Source organism: Vespula vulgaris, chromosome 10, assembly GCF_905475345.1.
Source record: "Vespula vulgaris chromosome 10, iyVesVulg1.1, whole genome shotgun sequence".
NCBI classification, from domain to species: Eukaryota; Metazoa; Arthropoda; class Insecta; order Hymenoptera; family Vespidae; genus Vespula; species Vespula vulgaris.
Genome location: NC_066595.1, coordinates 3240175 through 3259827, shown reverse-complemented (window position 1 = coordinate 3259827; position 19653 = coordinate 3240175). Strand labels below are relative to the sequence as shown.

The following is a 19653-nucleotide window of genomic DNA, read 5'->3' as shown; positions in this document are numbered from 1 at the left end:
ACAAAAGCACGATCGATACAATTGCAAATTTCGCTCGTGTATTTTGTTACAGTTGTTTTACGCGGGTATTGCACTTTTACGTTGGAAGGATCCAGTACGCTCTCAATCTGGCGTTGGAATAGCCGGTGTGATGTTGGTCGGTGCAACGGTCGCTGCTGGTTTAGGATTTTGTGCCTTACTTGGTATCCCCTTTAATGCCGCCACGACGCAAATAGTCCCGTTTCTAGCGTTAGGTCTCGGCGTTCACGATATGTTCCTATTGACGCACACGTATGCAGAGTTATCGGTGAATGAGGTGCCGAGCGGAGAACAGACCGGGGTCGTTCTCAAGAGAACGGGTCTCTCTGTTCTCTTGACCGGCTTGAGCAACGTCTCGGCCTTCTTTGCTGCGGCCTTGATACCGATCCCCGCTCTTCGAGTATTTTGCCTTCAAGCTGGCATTCTTCTTCTCTTCAATCTTGCTGCAATGTTACTCGTATTTCCCGCTATGGTCAGTTTAGATCTAAGAAGACGTAGATCCGGTAGATCCGATATATTGTGTTGCTGTTTGCCAGCGAAAAACGGAAGGAATAAATATTCCGGCAGGAGAAGTAACGGCACGGCCAAACAAACCGTAGCGAGAGCTATACCACCGGAAAGACGGGAAACTTGTACGCAAATTTTGACGTCTCAAAATGCTCAGAGCGAGTCCTGGGTCGGCGGTAACATCATAGACGCTGATTTCGACAAACAGTGTACCGAGGAGGAATCCTTAACCGGATGCAGTCAAGACGACTGTCTTAGTTTCTCTTTGACGAAATTTGCGGCTAAGACTTATGCCCCGTTCGTGATGAAACCAGCGACGAAGGTTTTCGGCATGTTTATACTAGCTGCCGTGCTCGCCGGTAGTGTTTGGCAAGCGATGAGAGTGAGCGACGGATTGGAACTAACAGATTTGGTTCCTCAAAATTCGAACGAGCATGCCTTTCTCGCGGCCCAGGCCAAACACTTTGGATTTTACAACATGTACGCGGTCACTGGACGAGATTTCGAGTATCCGAATAACCAAAAACTGTTATACGAGTATCACGACGCTTTTATGAGAATAAAAAATGTCATTAAGAACGACAATGGAGGTTTGCCGGAATTCTGGCTTAGTCTCTTCAGAGATTGGCTCAAGGGATTGCAGAATGCTTTCGACAAGGATTATAAAAATGGTTGTATTACTCAAGAAAGATGGTACAAGAATGCGAGTGACGAGGCGATTCTGGCGTACAAGTTGCTCGTACAAACGGGCCATGTAGATAATCCGATTGATAAGACTTTAATCACGCAAGTAAGACTCGTCGATTCTGAGGGGATCATTCATCCACGTGCTTTTTATAATTATTTGAGTGCATGGGCTTCCAACGACGCTTTGGTTTACGGTGCTTCTCAGGCGAATCTTAGGCCCGAACCAAGACAATGGATCTATACCAACGATCACGAGTTAAAAATACCGAAGAGTATGCCTTTGACTTACGCGCAAATGCCCTTTTATCTTCACAAACTTACCGATACTCAGGAGATCACGGAATTAATAGGAAGCGTAAGGAAATTGTGTAGGAAATTCGAAGAACGTGGACTACCTAATTTTCCATCGGGAATACCTTTCTTATTCTGGGAACAATATATGGATCTAAGAAGTTGTTTGGGTGTAGCGTTGCTCGCAGCACTTGGAGCCAGTATTGTCGTTATCGGTATACTCCTTTTAAATCTTTGGGCTGCGCTTTTGGTGGGAACTGCTCTTGCTGGCGTCGTTTTACAACTCCTTGGACTTATGGGACTTTGTGAAATTAAATTGAGCGCCGTTCCTGCCGTCCTTCTTGTTGTCAGTGTCGGAATAGCTGTACACTTTACCGTACATATTTGTTTGGTAAGTATAATATATACACACGCGCGCACAAATATTTTATATAATTAGATTCATAGTTACATCATTGTCATTGTTATTTCAGAGTTTTGTTACAAGCGTTGGCAGTAGAGACAGGAGGGTACGTTTGGCTTTAGAACACATGTATGCTCCTGTTGTTCATGGAGCCTTCACAACGCTGTTGGCAGTCGTCATGTTAGCTTTTTCGGACTTTGAATTCATTGTTCGATATTTCTTCCTCGTACTTCTATCTTTGATTGGAATCGGCCTTGTCAATGGACTGTTCTTTTTTCCAATATTATTGTCTCTGATCGGTCCTTCACCCGAGATTATACCGAATGATCATCCTGATCGAATATCCACACCAACACCTCCGGCTTCTCCGATCATTAGAAGATCGAAACCACCACCGCCACCTAGAAGATCTCATAAAATTGATAACGCGAGACTGCACGCAGAACCTTCGCTAACTACCATCACCGAGGAACCTAATTCCTGGCACAGTACACAAGAATCGTGTATTATCGTCCAGCCTGAATTAAAGGTCGAGACGATGTCAACTTGTGGTAATCAGGTATGTCACTCGGAAATAAATTGATCATTGAATTATAATTACGATATTTGATTGTAAATTAAGTTAAACTTTAACTCGAATATTTTTCGCTTCGCATAAATAGTATGAATGTTTAAATCCCAATTGAAAATTCCTTAACACAACTTTTCTATAATGTAGAATGCTAAACAATCTCTCCTATTTTTATGGATAGAAATATCGATGATCTTTCTCCCGATAGCATGCTTAACAAGTGTGTTTTGCTTTTGTTTGACTAACAGAATTGTAGCGGATCAGATACAAGTGGATCTAGTCGAACGTCGCCTGTGCCATCAACTTCTCACATCACGACTAAGGTCACTGCCACAGCTAACATAAAGGTTGAAGTTCATACACCATTGACCAGTAAGTATTTATTTCGAAAGTTTGTTCCTTTTTGGTCATATACACGGAATGGCTCATGATCATTTTTTAAATGTTGATATCTTTTATGTTGATATGTATATATATACTGCATACATTGTTTAAACAAAATTATTTATATCAAATGAAAGATTTTAATTAGAATTTGAAATTATTGTAGGTGGAATGGATCGTAGTGAAAAATGCCAGCACGCCAGCACCAGTAGCCGAAGGAGCTCGCGCTGCAATGCGAACGTTAATACAGGGGAGTCTTCCGGTTCCAATTCTGAACCGGATTCTGACACTAATCCGAACAAACACTAATGACAAATATCGTGAAGACAAGCAAATGTTGCTAAAATACCACACAAAGCGGGAACACACAGAAGGCTGACTAGGATAGACTTTTTACTATATCTTTTTTATTATTATTATTATTATTATTATTATTATTATTATTATTATTATTATTTCTTATAATTAAGTAATGCAATAGATTTGTCTTACTTAATTCTTAAAGCGGAAAAAGTATTATAAAAACAAACTTACGTTAAACTGATTCATTATCCATGACTGCTCATTGTAACATGCAGTAATCATATGCATTGTATATACATGTTTTCATGGGAGCATTTATGTTTATATGTATAACGCATTTAAAATATGGCAGCAGCAACAGCAGCAGTAGCAGCAGCAGTAAGCTTTTATTCTTAATGTACAGCATATTTGTATGAACGGCTGCTTTTTTAAAAGTTATATCCATTGTATGACAATTTTTAAGACCAAGAATATGTACAAGGGGATTTTCTTAGATTTATTCAACGAATAACGTCTGAATGAGTGTGTCTCTTATATAAAACGAGGTGCATTAATAATACTTTTTAGAAACATCTACACTCTATTACTTTGCCGAACTTTCTTTTCCGTATATTTTCTGTTACGTTTTCGTTCCTATCATATAAAAAAAAAAAATATATCATTTTGTAAGCGCAATGTTTACATGCATATGAGAACGACTAAACACAAATAAACACTGCCCAATAAGAAAAGAAAACTCGGTAAAATGAAAGAAGAAAATCCCCAATAAGTATCATTAATGCACCTCCTTTTACACTAGGAAGTACAATTAATTTTATATAAATGTAGAATGAATTTATTTATATAAACAAAGATGTTTACTGCCAATTTCTTATTTTACATGTAACAAGGACTGAAATTTCTTTGATGGTATATATAGATATTAACAGTCAAAACTGTAATACAAAGTCGATAAGTTTTTTTTTTTGCCTTTGATAGATACATACACCGTCGTATTTCATAAAAAAAAAAACAAAAATGGAAAAGAAAAAAGAAAAAAACATGGTACAAGTTTCAGTATTTTATTTACCAACTCGTGTACCATCATTTTGTGCCTTGTGTGCAACTATTACAGTCAAAAATATATAATGCATACTTTGTTAAGCATATAGTTAGTGAAAATTGGGAAATAACAACTATATAATGTTATTAATTATATATTTCCTTTCGTAGGACATGACAGAAATAACTTTAGTGTTAAACTTTTATTGAGCATTTTATTTATTGCTCACACACCTCAAGAAAAATAAAATTTGAAAACTATAATATTTATTATATGCTAACGTTAATGTGCAGTGTGTATGTGACATGAGCGATATTGAATTTTGAAAACTATTTATTATTTATTTTATATTCTCATTCTCTCTCTTTCTCTCTCTCTCTCTTTTTCTCTCTCTCTCTCTCTCTCTCTCTCTCTCTCTCTCTCTCTCACTCTCTGTTTCTTTGTCTCTCGATTTCTATTTTTATCTTTTAATATCAAAAGTATTTAAAAGAATATACTTTGTACAATGTCTACTTCATATTATTATAAATTGTAAAAATACATAATTATTTATGTCACTCTCTATATATTTTTATAGAAATTTAAAACTTAAATTAATTTTATATATATATATATATATATATATATATATATATATATATAAGTATTTGTATTTTATTCATACCTTATAATGTAAAAAGCTGTAATATATTATAATATAATTAATTTCTACACACAACATTCTAATTAATACCTCTTAAAACCATCGTGAAAAAAGTTATTTAAAAAGATCGGAAAAATAAAGTCAATATTAGTTTATTACAAGTATTAACTCCGTCTTTTTCTTTCTCGATTTAATAATTGAAACAAAAATTATATATTACACACTGCAATTGTTCTTATATACTAAACAACATTTATAATTATATTTTGTACATAAAATTAGAAGTAATGAAGTAACTTTACGTTTTACTATCTAAGTTATTATTTCCGTTTATCATTTTCATTATATTTTTCAAGGATACATTAAGAAAATTTATTGATTTTCCTGAATCATCGTGGTGTATTTACTAAATATTATTATGAAAGCATTTACGATAAATATTACGTATATGCATATTTTAAAATAGCACATATATATGAAAAATATACGGAATACAAATATGTCTCTTAAATATATAAGTAATGTATTTAACTTCGTCCAAAATCTTGCACGTATTTCTTTTTTGATCATAAAAATATGGAAATTTTATTAATATTTATTTATTTATTCTTCAATAATAGATGTATATAATTTTATAGTAACATTTTTTAAAATTAAAGTACTGTGCCATTGTTATTGCAATAAGGAGCATCGCGTTTAGTTGGTACATAAAATTTGCCTCTACCAGGATAATTATTTGCATTTAATCCAACACAAACGCACTTGTCCTTTGTGCAGGTCGAAATAGATTGTGAGCGACTAAAAATAAAAGGATTTTTTAATATATTGTCATATAAAATAATAATAATAGTAATAATAAATATTAATATATATATATATATATATATATATCTTTTTTTTTCAATATATTTTTCAATATATTTTTTATCTGGAAATTTACCGCATAGTAATCATTTTAGGTTCATTTTGTAACAGAATCAACATAAAAAAATTCAGAATATTAATGAAAACAACATACTCTTTCCACGGTATTCCAATTAAACAACATTCACGTTTTATGCATTCGGTAAAGTATAGTACAGCTTTCGTATGAGAGCAGGATGCATCGACTAAAGTAAAAATTATTAACTAATTATTAGTAAAACTCTTTAGTTTAGAAAGACTATAATGTAATATATACATACCAACATTGCAACCGGGTTGAAAAATTCCATTATTCATATAGAAATCAATTGTACCAAGAGTTCTCTCTGTCCCTAATGGGACTGATGTATGTATAATTTGAACATAATATGCATCTGTCTCACAGATTCTTTGCGAACAACTATTCAAACTGAAAAATGGCCCAGCAGGATCGAGCCCGATAATTTGAAAATATTTTCCTATTAATTTTTGAAGTTCTTTCCCTGCAAAACCTGCAACTTGTGCGCCCAAACTGTGCCCAATCAATAGTATATTTGCAAGCGGTATTTTATATTCTTCTACGAGTATCTTAGTAAAACTATAGAAAGAAATGAAAGAAAAAAAATAAATAGAAGAATGTCTTTATAAACTGTAGTCGTATGTTATAATTGTGCTGGGAACGAGGCTTGACGAGGAAATCTACTACAATAGAATAAAATATTATTAAAATTAATAATATATGCATAATAAATAAAAATAAAGTTACAAATAAAAAAAAAAGAAAGTTTTTCTCTACTTACTTAGCGACATATCGTCCAACTTCACGTGTATTTTCAACAGCCTTGAAATAACCAGCGTACTCGAGAAGTGAAGCTCCACCATTACAAGCACCCTTCTTCCAATCGATCGAGAATACGGTTATATTCTACTTAAAATAATAATTAAGTTATTGATCTATAATACTTCTTTTCTCGTAATAAATGTTATTAATAATCATACTTTTTATAATTATGAAATCTTACTTTCTTTACTATGATATCGGACATATCCTTGTAATTTGTATTATTTGCAGATGAAAGGAAACCATGTATAAGGAATACAATTTTATCTGATAGTACAGATTTTAGATATACTTTGTTATTCGTTAGATTATCTAGCGAAAGAAAAGAACCTTCGCGGTTGTTTCTAAAAAATATATAATTTTTAATTAATAGTCGAGTAATATCCATTAAAAAATGTATCAATATTTATGTTTATTTCACGCTTTAATAATGATGCTAACAGAAAAACGAAAAAGAAACGAAGAAGAATATTGATCGATTGGACGATCAATTGAAAAAGAAATAAGCATTATTTTTTTTTTTTTAAATAATCATCAATATCGCGTACGTATAGAATAAAAGTAATAAATAATCATTTTTCATTACTGTGTGTAGAGAATAAACGAAATCGTGTCAACGCCAAAATAACAATCTGGAAACACGTTATTTTTTGATGGAATAAACGACGAAACTGCGTTTGATATCACCGATTTACCTACAAATATTATATATCTTCATTTTCCTTAAAATTAAAAATTATTAAATGTTAAATATTATTTAAATCTACTAAAGTAAAATTAAATTCAAACAAAACCAGTTAGGTTTATAAATTACAAGAAAATTACCATCCGCACAGTAATAATGCAACACCTGCACGAAACATATAAATAATATCAAGTACTTTGAATTCATTTTTTTCGATTTTAACTATCCGAAGAATCGAAAATAAGGTTTTTGGTGAATTAACAATACTAACAGTACAAGTGAGCATTCTATTACTATTTATACTATTTAAACGCATTATAAGTTCAAATATTACCATTTAGATAAGGCATACTTGGTCAAATAAATTACAATTTCGTACATCCGGAAATGTATAGGCACATGTATGAACGTCAAAAAACTGTCGAAATGTTTATCAACAAAAATTTATGTTTTCCTTGTAAACTCATTTCCTTACAGAGTTACTTCCTTGTGAACTAAACATTTCTTAGAATATATTATAAGGTTTAAGACAAAGCTTTATCTTTATATAATTATAACATAAATATTCCTGATATCAGAAAAATAATTCAATTGGAGAAATAAATAAACAAACGTGCGATAAATGTAAAAGCTATTGTTATTGTTTATATCTTTCAAAGATACTTTGGAAACGTTTATCTATCATTATTGTGTATTTATCAAATATCATCGTAAAAATATTTATGATAATCATATATGCATATTTCAAGGTAAATGGATTGACGTACGTATACAGAATATCTAATATATTCATATGCACTTTAAATAAATAACAATAAATACAAATAAATATAAAAAAATATATATAAAACACAGATATATAAGCAACATATTTAAGAATACTCCATTTTTGGAACTCCCACACCTATTTATCTTTCATTTATAAAAATAATGTATATAAATACTTGCTAGATATTAAATACTGTCCCGGAAAGAATATGAAACATTTTAGAAATGACTTCGGCACGTAAAAACAATAAAAAAGGTTCATATAAAGATATCTGATTTTGTATTAGACTTTTAATTGAGATTATGTGAGATTCAAGAGTTGATACTCTTCGTGAAAAAATTAAACAAAATTTCTAACAAATCCAAGCAAAATCTGAACGTACGAAAAAATAAAATAATCATTGACAATATGTTTACAGGCATTTATTCAGAAGCAAGGAAGCAGTTTCAAATTAAGCAGACAGAAAAATTCAATTCACTACAACTAAAAAGCAAAATCAAATAGGGTATATGTTTATATAATTCTTTTTATTTTTTAAATTTGCTAAGATCATCCATTATATACTCCGCAATTATTTTGGACGACATTCTGCATGTACGATTATTTGTTAAATGGTAATTTATTCATTTCACCATTAACAAATGCATTTCGAGGAATGGAAATTACTTTTTTATATTATTAAATTATCTTCCCCTTGTTATTGCAAAAAGGAGCAGTACTTTCAACCGGTACATAAAATGAGCCTCTACTAGGATACTTCTTTGCGTTTAATCCAACGCAAACGCACTCCTGTTTTGTGCACGACGAAATAGGCTGCGAACTCCTAAAAATCAAATAAATTTTTAATATACTTTGTTACATAAAACATTAATAATAATTAGTATTATTATAATATACGTATATATCCCAATCGTATATTTTTTATTAGAAAATTAAATGTATAGTGATAATTTTAAACTCATTTCTTAACAGAATAAACAAAAAAAAATCATAATATTAAAGAATATAAAATACTTTGAGCGCGGTATCCCAATTAAACAACATTCGTGTTTTATGCACTCAGCCATGTATATCACGGCTCTCGAATGAGAGCAAACTTCTGAGAAAACTGCAAAAATAAAGATTTAAGAATTATTTGTAAAACTCCATTATAATTATATAACAAATTAGACAATATAATTAACTAAATATTTTGTTTGCATTCTCATCTCTATCCAAAAAAGCCATAATTTAATATATACGTACATCTACCGCAACCAGGTTGATTCTTTCCGTTATTCATGTAGAAATCGACAGTACCAAGGGTTTTTTCGGTTCCTAAATAGTTTGATGTATGTATAATTTGAACATATTCTGCATCTGTCTCGCAGAGTCTTTCGGAACAATGATTTGAATCGAACGAAGGCCTAGCAGGATCAAGCCCAATAATTTCAGAATATTTTCCTAATTTTAACTCTTGAACCTTTTTGCCTGCAAAACCTGAAGCATGTGCTCCTAAGCTATGTCCAATTAATCGTATATTTGCCATCGAGATTTTATAGTGTTTTACGAGTTTCTGGGTAATCCTATAGATAAAAACAAATAAAAGAAATATATATATATAATATATAATTAAACGATAAAGTTATGTAGTATGTTTCCTGTTACTTACGTAGCGATATATTGTCCAACTAAACGTGTATTTCTAGCAGCAGTAGGATAATATAAATACTTTAAACCTGCAGCTTCATTAGTACAAGCAGCCGTTTGCCAATCGATTGAGATAACCATATAGTTATCCTTAAAATTATAATAAATTTATTAATCTTGGATATTTTGTTTCTCTTAATAAGTGTTTTAATGATCATATTTTTACATTATAAAATCTTACTTTATCTACCAAAGCTTTTGCTAAATTTATGAAATTTGTTTCACTTGCAGATGAAGTAAAACCATGTGTAATGAATACAATTGGACGTGTTATAGTTTTTTTCTTAAATTCAGGATGATTCTGTAATGTCTGTAGTGTATAAAGATCACGATTTCGGTTTTCCCTAAAAATACATATTTGTTCAGTGATAGTTGAATAACATTTTTAAATACAAATTTCTATTCTATACTTTTTGGGCAATAATAATGACTTTAGGGGAAAAAAACAAAAAATAGTTATTGACTGATTAATTAATCAACTAAAAAGAAAATACTATTACATTTTTTATTTAAATAATCATAAATATTACGTACGTATCTAGATTAAAACAAATACGACACATAATCAAGGCGGCAATTCCATAGAGACGCAAAAAGAATAGCATTTGTTGGAGACAATTAATATGAAGAAAAATTGATAAGAAAAGAATTTAAAAATTCAGTAAAAAAATAAATTTAAGTATCTAGATGTGCACAATTTTCCGAACTGTTTATGCTAGATATACACACATACACATATATATAAATAATTATTTGATCATTACCTTGTTTCAATAATTATCGAAACTGTATCAGAATTAAAAGGACATTTGGGTCCTCTATCTAATTCGTAAGATAACGGATCACCTGCAAACATTAAGGATCATGGTATGAAAGTAATCTACTTATTGTTAAATGTTTTATATATATATATATATATATATATATATATATATGTATGTATATATATATATGTATATGTATGTATGTATAAATTCCTAAGTAAAATTAAAAATTCAAATACGATCAAATAATATATAAGATAGCTTACCATGTCCATAGCAACAATTTAACACTTGCACAAAATACACGAATAATAATAAATACTTTAAATTCATATTTTCTTCCATGATTTTTATTTTGTGTAGAAACGTACACAAACTTACCCGGAAATTAAAAATATTGAATAGACAGTACAAACTGTCTATTCTATTAATATATATACTGTTTAGGTACATTATAAACTGAATATTATTATTGAGATAAAACGTACTCAGTTCACGCATTTGTAGAAAATATTAATAATTCTTTACTTCTTCATATATATTTTGTGCATGCATAAACAACAAACCTATTCATATTTTTATTGGCAATAATTTCTTTTCTTTTTCCAAGTAACTTTTTCACGAAGTCACATTTTCGTGAGTTCAAAATCTTTGAAAACTTTTTATTAGCTAAGCCTATCTAAAACAAATATTTCATATTTCCACGACTACAATATAAGTATTTGTGATATTACAAAAGTAATTCAATTTTGAAAATACATACACGTATATGCGAGAAATGAATACAAAGATTCCTTTCATTTCAAATTGATTAATTTTTAATTTATTTGCGATTTGTTTTCTAGCGGAGTCGACGATATAATTTGACGAGTAGAATCTTTTGTATTCGAATCAGTAAGGTGACGGAAGTATTCAAAAAATGGAATTTTTGTGTTGCAGTAAAATCACGTTTTTGATATAAAATTTCATTCGTTTCCGCTTAGTTGTCATAATTACGCCATACATTGTTATCTTCATATTATATTTTTATGATGTGAATTTTTTCAGTCAAATAGAAGGCAGTATTCGTTATAAGAATTTATATGTACTACATATTCGTGATAGAAAGAGGCATTTACAGCTAAAAGACATTCTGTTCGCATGTTTGGATATTAGGATATTCAAATAATGATTATTCAGTTATGGGATCTACTATATTTTATGATCGAAAATATGGAACAATAATGATAATGTAAATTCTATTAGATTCCAATCTATTATCTATACTCGATTTCATTAACAAATGATTATTTTTTGAACAAAATCAAACAGAGTATATGCTCATTTAATTTTTTTTTTATTTTTTAGATTTGCTACGGTCATCCAGTACATATCTTCTAATTATATTTGGAGACATTGTACATATACGATTATTTATTAAATCTTCATTCATTCATTTCACCATTCACAAATGCATTTCGGTTAATGGAAATTTCTTTTTTATATTATTAAATTATCTTCCCCTTGTTATTGCAAAAAGGAGCAGTACTTTCAACCGGTACATAAAATGAGCCTCTACTAGGATACTTCTTTGCGTTTAATCCAACGCAAACGCACTCCTGTTTTGTGCACGACGAAACACGCTGCGAACTCCTAAAAATCAAATAGATTTTTAATATATTGTTACATAAAATAATAATAATTATTATTATTATTATAATATATGTATATATTCCGTCAATAGTATATTTTTTATTAAAAAATTAACTGCATAGTGATAATTTTAAGTTCATTTCTTAACAGATTAAATATAAAAAAAAAATCATAATATTAAAGAATATAAAATACTTTGAGCGCGGTATCCCAATGAAACAACATTCGTGTTTTATGCACTCAGCCATGTATATCACGGCTTTCGAATGAGAGCAAACGTCTACCGCTGAAATAGCAAAAGTAAAAATTATTAAAGAATTATTAAAGAAGTAAAACTCTATAATCATATAACAAAGCGGACAATATAATTGACTAAATATTTTGTATATGAATTCTCATCTTCATCCAAAAAAGCCGTAATTTAATATGTACATACGCATACTACAATCGGGTTGATTAGTTCCGTTATTCATGTAGAAATCGACGGTACCAATGGTTTTCCCTATTCCGAAATACTTTGATGTATGTATAATTTGAACATAATCTGCATCTGTCTCGCAGAGTCTTTCGGAACATTTATTTGAACTGAACGAAGGCCCAGCAGGATCAAGCCCAATAATTTCAGGATATTTTCCTAATTTAAAACTTTGAAATTCTTTCCCTGCAAAACCTGCAATATGTGCGCCCAAACTATGCCCTATCAGTCGTACCTTTGCTACCGACAATTTATGTTCTTGTATAAGTCTCTTGCTAAAACTGTAGGAATAAATGAAAAAAAAAAAAATATTATATATATGTTCTTATTAATATTAATATATATGTTCTGTTTCTTACTGAGCAATATATTTTCCAACTATGCGTGTATTTTCTACGGATTGAAAGTAACCCAAGCACTTTTTAAGAATAGGTTGTTTAGTACAAGCGCCATCCTTCCAATCGATCGAGATGACTATATACTTATCCTTAAAACAATAATTAATTTATTAGTCAAGAATAATTCTTTTCACATAATCATACTTTTAATAATTTTAATAATCATAGTTTTTACATTATAAATTCTTACTTTTTTTATCAAAGCTCTTGTCACATCCAAGAAGTTTGTTTGATTTGGACATGAAAGGAAACCATGTATAAGGAATACAACCGGATTTGACGATATATCAGATTTTTTAAATATTCCGACACTCGTTAAATTCTGTTGTGTAAGAACAATACCATTCGGGATTTCCCTAAAAATATATAATTGTTAGTTTATAATTATGTAACGTCTTTTAAAAAATTTCTATTCTATTATATATATCTACATTTATCTTGTGCTTTAATAATAACGCTTAAAACAGAAAAAGAGAAAATTTGATAAAAGATGAATTTAAGGAAACCAAAGTCCTAATAAAAGAAAAAAGAATCATTGATTCTGAATGACTGGGAACGAAAAACTACGGTACTTATCCTAGGAACTGTTTATGCTAAATAAGTCTATATAGGTATAAAATAAAAATAATAAATAATCATTACCTAGTAAAAAGAATAAATGAAATCGCCTGAGGAGTCAAGGAACAATTTGGAAGCAAGCCTCTATCTAATTCGTTTGATAACGATAGATCATCTACGAACATTATGAATCTTTATAGTTTTAAAGTAATCTATTTACTTTATTAAATTGTGTATATATATATATATATATATATATATATATATATATGTATGTATATATGTATGTATGTATGTATGTATATATGTATGTATAAACTTTATAAGTAAAATTAAAAATTCAATCATATTCTCAATTAGTTTTATAAAATATAAAATAGTTTACCATCTGCGTAGCAATAATGTGACACTTGTAGAAAACAAAGAAATAATAACAAATATTTTATATTCATCTTTCTCGATTATTATTTCCAATAGAAACGAACACAAACTTATCTCGGATTAAAAATATTGACAGTGAGACAAGTACTCTATTACTGTATATATACTATTCAGATGCATTATAAATCGAATATTATTATTAAGATAAGACATACTCGATTTATATATTCGTATAAAATATTATAATTATTGATATTTAATAAATATTATGTAACAACAGAATTTTTTACATCCTGATATATGTTAGATACGTTCATAAACGAAAAACTATCTATATTTTTATTGGCAATAATTTCTTTTTTTCGTAAAGTCACTTCCTTGCTAAATCTCTTTTTCGTGAATTCAAAATCATTTTGAATCTTTTATTAACAAAACGTGTCTAGACCAAAAGTTTTATTTCTTAGCTATTATAAGGTAAGTATTTTTAATGTTACAAAAATAATTCAATATGAAAAATAAATACGCGCATATCCAACAAATGTATATAAGTAATCCCTTTCATTTTAAATTGATTTTAATCGCTTTCCACTTTTTTGAAGCGTTGGCGCCATAATTTGTACAGTAGAATCTTTCATATCACAACCAATAGGAAGACAGAAATATTCGAATAATAGGATTTTCAGATAACGCATGATCACGTTTCCGATATTAAACTTCATTCATTTCCGCTTAGTTATTATAGTCACGTCATACATTACTATATTTATATTACTTTTTTATGATCAAAATTCTTTCAGTCAAAGTTTTAAAAGGTGATATCATCGGTATTATTTTATGTGTCTTACATAACAAAAGAAAGCATCTGTTGCTAAGAGACATATTATTTGGATAATGGAAAAAATAGAACATTCATATATTAGGATATACAGATACAGAAGGTCCTGGTATATTTCATAATTTATTGCTAATGTCGAATATTTTTTTGAAACAATGATAGTAATAAAAAGTCTATAAGATTCAGGATAATTTTTACTTTATTTCTTTTAGTATTTTTGATTATTTTTGTAAAACTATATCCACATGTCTTCTTAAATAAATCTTATACATCATTTTGAACTAAATTCATTTGTTTTTAACATTATCTTGCTAATTTATAAAACATTATAAAAAATATCTAATATATAAAACATCTAATATATAAAAACACTTATATTAATAGTAATAATAAATATTCTTAATAAATATGTATTAAACGTTATTTTCCTGTTTTCTCCACTTTTAAAAATGGTTCATGTAATACTTTATGTAATCGTTCTGCTTTTAAAAAACTAAATCCAGGACATAAAGCTAAAGTATCAGTTGATGCATTTGCTATATCTTTTAATGTGCCAAATGTTGACAAAAGCGTAGTTGCATCTGTTTTGTTAACAGACCTAACTGTGGTAAAAGCATTAATCAACTGTAAAAATAAAAATACAAAGAAAATAATGATACGTTTATATTATATGCTGGTATGTGAAATATAATATATTAAAAAATCAAAAAAACTATTAATCTATATTTACTTTCTGATAAGGAGCGGTTCCACTACGGTCCATTATTATATCAGGTGGTTTGTTCTCATAAATTTTATAAGTTTCTATAATTTTTCCTGCATCCTCTGCACTCCAAGCTAACATTAATGTTAAATCAGCAAGAATACATATTCGTGTTAAATGTTTTAATGCGTGATGTGGATCAGCAACATCTACCTACATGTTCCAAAAATAAATTATTAATAGTATCTCATACCAATTTGTAAATACAGAAACAAGTAGATAAAGTATAAAAAAGAAAAGGATATTCATTACCTGAACCAAAAGTACTCGAAGATTATACGCATTGCCTAATAATTTAAGACGATCGTGAATATAATCTGGATTCAATTGATGATATCTTACTGATAAAAAAAGAGCACATGTAGTCTTCCCCATCACATAATCTGGTACAATATCAGAATATTCCCAAGGTATATTGATTATAAATTTCAACAAAGGATTCCCTTTCTGCAAATGTATATAATCTTTCATTATGGATCAATTAATAACGATCTGTAAATATAATAAATATCATACATGATCTTACTTGTTTTGGACTAACAAGTAGAGTATTAATTCGTACATTAATCTTCTTTGTCGATGGTCCTGGATTTTCTGTGAAAAAATAATCAAAAAGACGAATGTCTAAACCGAGATATTGTTTAGAAAAATAGAAAAAAGTACAATTTTACCAGGACATTCGTCAGGTTTTATTTGTTTGGATGAAAAAGAATTTTGACTATTAGTACCCTCTCTTTTATTGCTCATTGTTAAAAAAGAATATGGAGTAAAGATCTCGGTAGAATATAATCCTAATTTATTTCAACAGATGCAAGAAAAACTAAAATTCTGTATTTATGCAAAATGGACCTCCTCGTTTCATTAGGGCACACAAGCGCCACAATGTATATCTACGACCGATAGAGTAAACTCTTTATCAGTGGAATAATGAAAAATTTTAACCAGTCGTACGTGTACCCGTAGCCGCGTATGTGCTGTAACATTTGCTATGGGGAACCTTGAACCTTGTTCGGTTAATTAACACAAACATGTATTAATTCGTATCGTGATCTAATTTTTTTTTTTTCGTGAATTTTCGAAGATTTTCGTTTCTACTAAATATATGAAACGGTATTTTCAAGATACACAAGTTTTTCTGTTATCAATAGTCACGTATTCATTAATGGTATTGTAAATGTAATTGTAATTAATTGAACCGGTTTTTAGTTGCATATTTATTATAATATTGTTAATTTATTATTATTTAGTAACTACGTCCGCGTTATTTCTTAATCCATAAATTATTTATACTCCATGTATATTGAAACGAATAATTGTATATTATTGAATAGAGTTTTAATATTAAGTTTATATTAATTCGGTACTTAATTAATGCTTCAAATACGAAAAAATATGTTTCTTGTTTGCGTAACTGTGGGGCTTGTCCTCTTAGCTTCGAAGTATCGTAATAACGTGCTTCGAGGTGTCAAAAAAATATATTCCAGTATAAAACGTAGAAATAATAAGTCGAACAATAATGATAAAAAAGAAATTAAGATTGAATTAAGTCAAATTATATTAGCTGACTCTTTAGAAAAAAGCGATTACGCTGTACAACGTATTTATTGGTAAGTATAAACTACTGTATAAATATCTATAACCTTCAAATGGCACTATACATTTTTTTCCCCAACCTTTCCTTATTTCACTGAATAGTTCTATATCTTGTTTGTTTATATTATTAGCTTTCGAAATCTCATTCAAACGATTTTTTTCTCTCCAAATATTTATTAGTTATAATTGAAATAATATTATAAATATTAGTTTATCTTTTTATTATATTATTATTATTATTATTATTATTATTATTATTATTATTATTATTATTATAGAATAATATAAGAGTAATAAAATATAAATTTTTTGCGCAGCAATTTGTCTGATGGTATATTAGGTTTTGATTGTGAATGGGTAAACGAAGGTCCAGTGTCTTTACTCCAACTTGCTACACATAATGGAGTATGTGCCTTATTTCGTATTAATAAAATTGGATTCATTCCTCCAAAATTACAGGTACTTATATAATTATCTTGAAATAATAAAACAAATATTGTAAATAATAATATTATAAAAATATATAAATCTTTTTTTAGGAATTGCTGGCTAGTAAACGTATACTTAAGGTTGGTGTAGCACCATTTGAAGATGGACAGAAAATAATAAAAGATCATGGATGTGCAGTTTTAGGCACTCTTGATTTAAGAAAATTAGCAGAGAGCTTTCAACTTCCTACTCCTAAAAGTTTGGCAGCAATGTGTCTAGAATATCTTGGTACAAAAATAGAGAAATTAATAGAAGTGAGATGTGGTGATTGGGATGCGGACACTCTTTCTGACGATCAAGTAGCTTATGCTGCTTGTGATGCCATGGCATCAGCTCTTATTTATCATCAGGCAAATATATCTTTTTATATATATTTTATACAAATTATAAACAATTGATAAATTATAATTACATTTTTTATTTATCTAACAGATAATGCGAGAAGCTAAAGAAAAATTATCATTAGTGGAGAGATTTGTAATATATTTATGGAAAATTTGGTTTAAAGATGATGCCATGAAATTTCATGGTTTACCTGCGGGATTAATCGATATGAGGTGTGTACATTTTATTTTCTCAAAAGCAAAAATATTAATTCAAAACAAAATATTATATATAAATATTGCATATTAGATTATTTATTAAAAATATTTATTGATAATATATGTTGAAGGTTCAAGGGTCACAGAACAAATATAACTTACAATAATAATAACAATAATATCAATAATAAATATCACAAGAATGTTATAAATACTATTGTAACTAAAGAAGGATTACATTTAAATACAAATATACATGAAAGTAACATACCTATAAGGAAAAAACCATTATATCATAATTGCTATTTACAAGCACCAGATGGAGATATATTGTGTACATGTGACCGTAAAAAGGCAGAGTGGTATATAAAGAAAAATTTAGCAGATGTTGTTGAAGAACAACCCTTTACAGTAAGATTGAAATTTGAACCATCAGGACGTGCATTGGGAGAAGTTGGTCAATATTATACACAAGTTAAAATTAATCAATGTGTTGTTTGTGGTGCTTCAGAAAACTTTATTCGAAAAAATGTAGTACCTAGAGAATATCGTAAATATTTTCCATGTAAGTTATCATCTAGTACAAAAATATACATTTGTACAAACTTATTATATACAAGAAAATATATCAATAATATGTAACAACGTATTTATATACAAAAAATTTTTCTAGTGGTAATGAAAGCTCATCAATCTCACGATGTATTATTATTATGTCCAACATGTCATGAGAATAGCAAAAGTCACGATCTGCAGCTCAGAAGAAAGCTTGCAGAAATGTGCAATGCACCTTTAGCAGGTCCACTTACTCATACAAATTGGAGGAGACTACATTGTGCTATTAAAGCTTTGCGTAACGAACCAATGTTACCACCTCAACGACAACAAGAACTTACAAATATTATCTTAGAATATGCAGGACAACAAGAAATTACTCCAAATCTGCTTAATTTATTAGATGAAGAATTGAAAAATGCTCTATCTTCATCGCTTAATCAATCAAAACAACAACCACATGGCTTAAAAGTACATTTTCTTGTTTCTTTACTAAAAATAAAAATTAATAAAACTAATTTAATATTATATGATATGTAATTATAGGTAGTTCAATGGTTTGAAGGAAAAGAAGGCGGTCTTGTAGAATTGGAAAGAATTTGGAGAGAACATTTCCTGGCCACCATGAAGCCACAATATTTACCAAATCTGTGGTCAGTAAGGCATAATCAAGAACGACTAACTATTCGTCAAACACAAAACAGAATAGATCCCCAAGATGCAAAGGTAGCAGGATTAATATATTAAGGTTTTACAAATGTACCTGAAAGTATTCGTATAAGAGCGAGTACTTGTATCCAAAAGACTATCAAGAAAGCAATATATCTCTTGAATATAAATTATTTCATAGAAAGTTCTAAATACTGTTTAACTATAAATAGATAGAATTTTACTTTTTTAATGCTCACTAAATTTAACGATGGTGTATTTTT

At 29.1% G+C, this 19653-nt stretch overlaps 5 protein-coding genes across 10 annotated transcripts in view; 2 read left to right on the top strand and 3 right to left on the bottom strand.

Moving 5' to 3' along the window:
• Positions 1 to 4180, top strand: part of LOC127066624 (protein patched) — a 30303-nt gene extending 26123 nt beyond the window's left edge. The window contains exons 8-11 of one of the 2 annotated variants that reach the window (XM_051000542.1): positions 53 to 1894; positions 1977 to 2465; positions 2726 to 2849; positions 3025 to 4180. In XM_051000542.1, coding sequence (XP_050856499.1) covers positions 53 to 1894; positions 1977 to 2465; positions 2726 to 2849; positions 3025 to 3170 — 2601 coding nt within the window. In that variant the 3' untranslated portion in view covers positions 3171 to 4180. The remainder of the gene's footprint in view (positions 1 to 52; positions 1895 to 1976; positions 2466 to 2725; positions 2850 to 3024) is intronic. The other variant, XM_051000543.1, reaches the window with a different exon arrangement.
• A 1248-nt stretch (positions 4181 to 5428) lies between these two features.
• LOC127066729 (phospholipase A1-like) lies at positions 5429 to 7574 on the bottom strand. 2 transcript variants are annotated; one of them, XM_051000791.1, is made up of 7 exons: positions 7419 to 7574; positions 7180 to 7288; positions 6775 to 6937; positions 6553 to 6677; positions 6034 to 6350; positions 5868 to 5958; positions 5429 to 5647 (listed from the first exon to the last, which is right to left on the bottom strand). In XM_051000791.1, exons 1-7 carry the CDS (start codon positions 7483 to 7485, stop codon positions 5503 to 5505), a joined length of 1017 nt encoding a protein of 338 aa, XP_050856748.1. In that variant the 5' UTR covers positions 7486 to 7574; the 3' UTR covers positions 5429 to 5502. The 2 variants fall into 2 exon arrangements, with proteins under 2 accessions (XP_050856748.1, XP_050856749.1); XM_051000792.1 differs by having other exon boundaries at positions 7180 to 7315; positions 7419 to 7541.
• A 620-nt stretch (positions 7575 to 8194) lies between these two features.
• On the bottom strand, positions 8195 to 14082 carry LOC127066728 (phospholipase A1). Of its 3 annotated transcripts, none has more exons than XM_051000789.1 (7): positions 13949 to 14082; positions 13648 to 13738; positions 13196 to 13361; positions 12967 to 13094; positions 12569 to 12888; positions 12328 to 12418; positions 8195 to 8870 (listed from the first exon to the last, which is right to left on the bottom strand). In XM_051000789.1, the coding sequence occupies exons 1-7, from the start codon at positions 14013 to 14015 to the stop codon at positions 8726 to 8728; spliced, it is 1008 nt and encodes a 335-aa protein (XP_050856746.1). In that variant the 5' UTR covers positions 14016 to 14082; the 3' UTR covers positions 8195 to 8725. The 3 variants fall into 3 exon arrangements, with proteins under 3 accessions (XP_050856746.1, XP_050856744.1, XP_050856745.1); XM_051000787.1 differs by lacking the exons at positions 12328 to 12418; positions 12569 to 12888; positions 12967 to 13094; ... (1 more) ...; positions 13648 to 13738; positions 13949 to 14082 and adding exons at positions 9062 to 9155; positions 9293 to 9612; positions 9699 to 9826; ... (1 more) ...; positions 10501 to 10582; positions 10767 to 10917 and having other exon boundaries at positions 8445 to 8870; XM_051000788.1 differs by lacking the exon at positions 8195 to 8870 and adding an exon at positions 11816 to 12132.
• An 865-nt stretch (positions 14083 to 14947) lies between these two features.
• On the bottom strand, positions 14948 to 16492 carry LOC127067255 (DNA excision repair protein ERCC-1). Its single transcript, XM_051001992.1, has 5 exons — positions 16214 to 16492; positions 16069 to 16136; positions 15795 to 15989; positions 15510 to 15695; positions 14948 to 15403 (listed from the first exon to the last, which is right to left on the bottom strand). Exons 1-5 carry the CDS (start codon positions 16287 to 16289, stop codon positions 15200 to 15202), a joined length of 729 nt encoding a protein of 242 aa, XP_050857949.1. The 5' UTR covers positions 16290 to 16492; the 3' UTR covers positions 14948 to 15199.
• Positions 16493 to 16504: 12 nt separating this feature from the next.
• Positions 16505 to 19574, top strand: LOC127067249 (exonuclease 3'-5' domain-containing protein 2). 2 transcript variants are annotated; one of them, XM_051001975.1, is made up of 7 exons: positions 16505 to 17149; positions 17453 to 17594; positions 17675 to 17974; positions 18057 to 18181; positions 18298 to 18731; positions 18840 to 19192; positions 19268 to 19574. In XM_051001975.1, exons 1-7 carry the CDS (start codon positions 16914 to 16916, stop codon positions 19466 to 19468), a joined length of 1791 nt encoding a protein of 596 aa, XP_050857932.1. In that variant the 5' UTR covers positions 16505 to 16913; the 3' UTR covers positions 19469 to 19574. The 2 variants fall into 2 exon arrangements, with proteins under 2 accessions (XP_050857932.1, XP_050857934.1); XM_051001977.1 differs by having other exon boundaries at positions 16641 to 16707; positions 17476 to 17594.
• Positions 19575 to 19653: the final 79 nt, after the last annotated feature.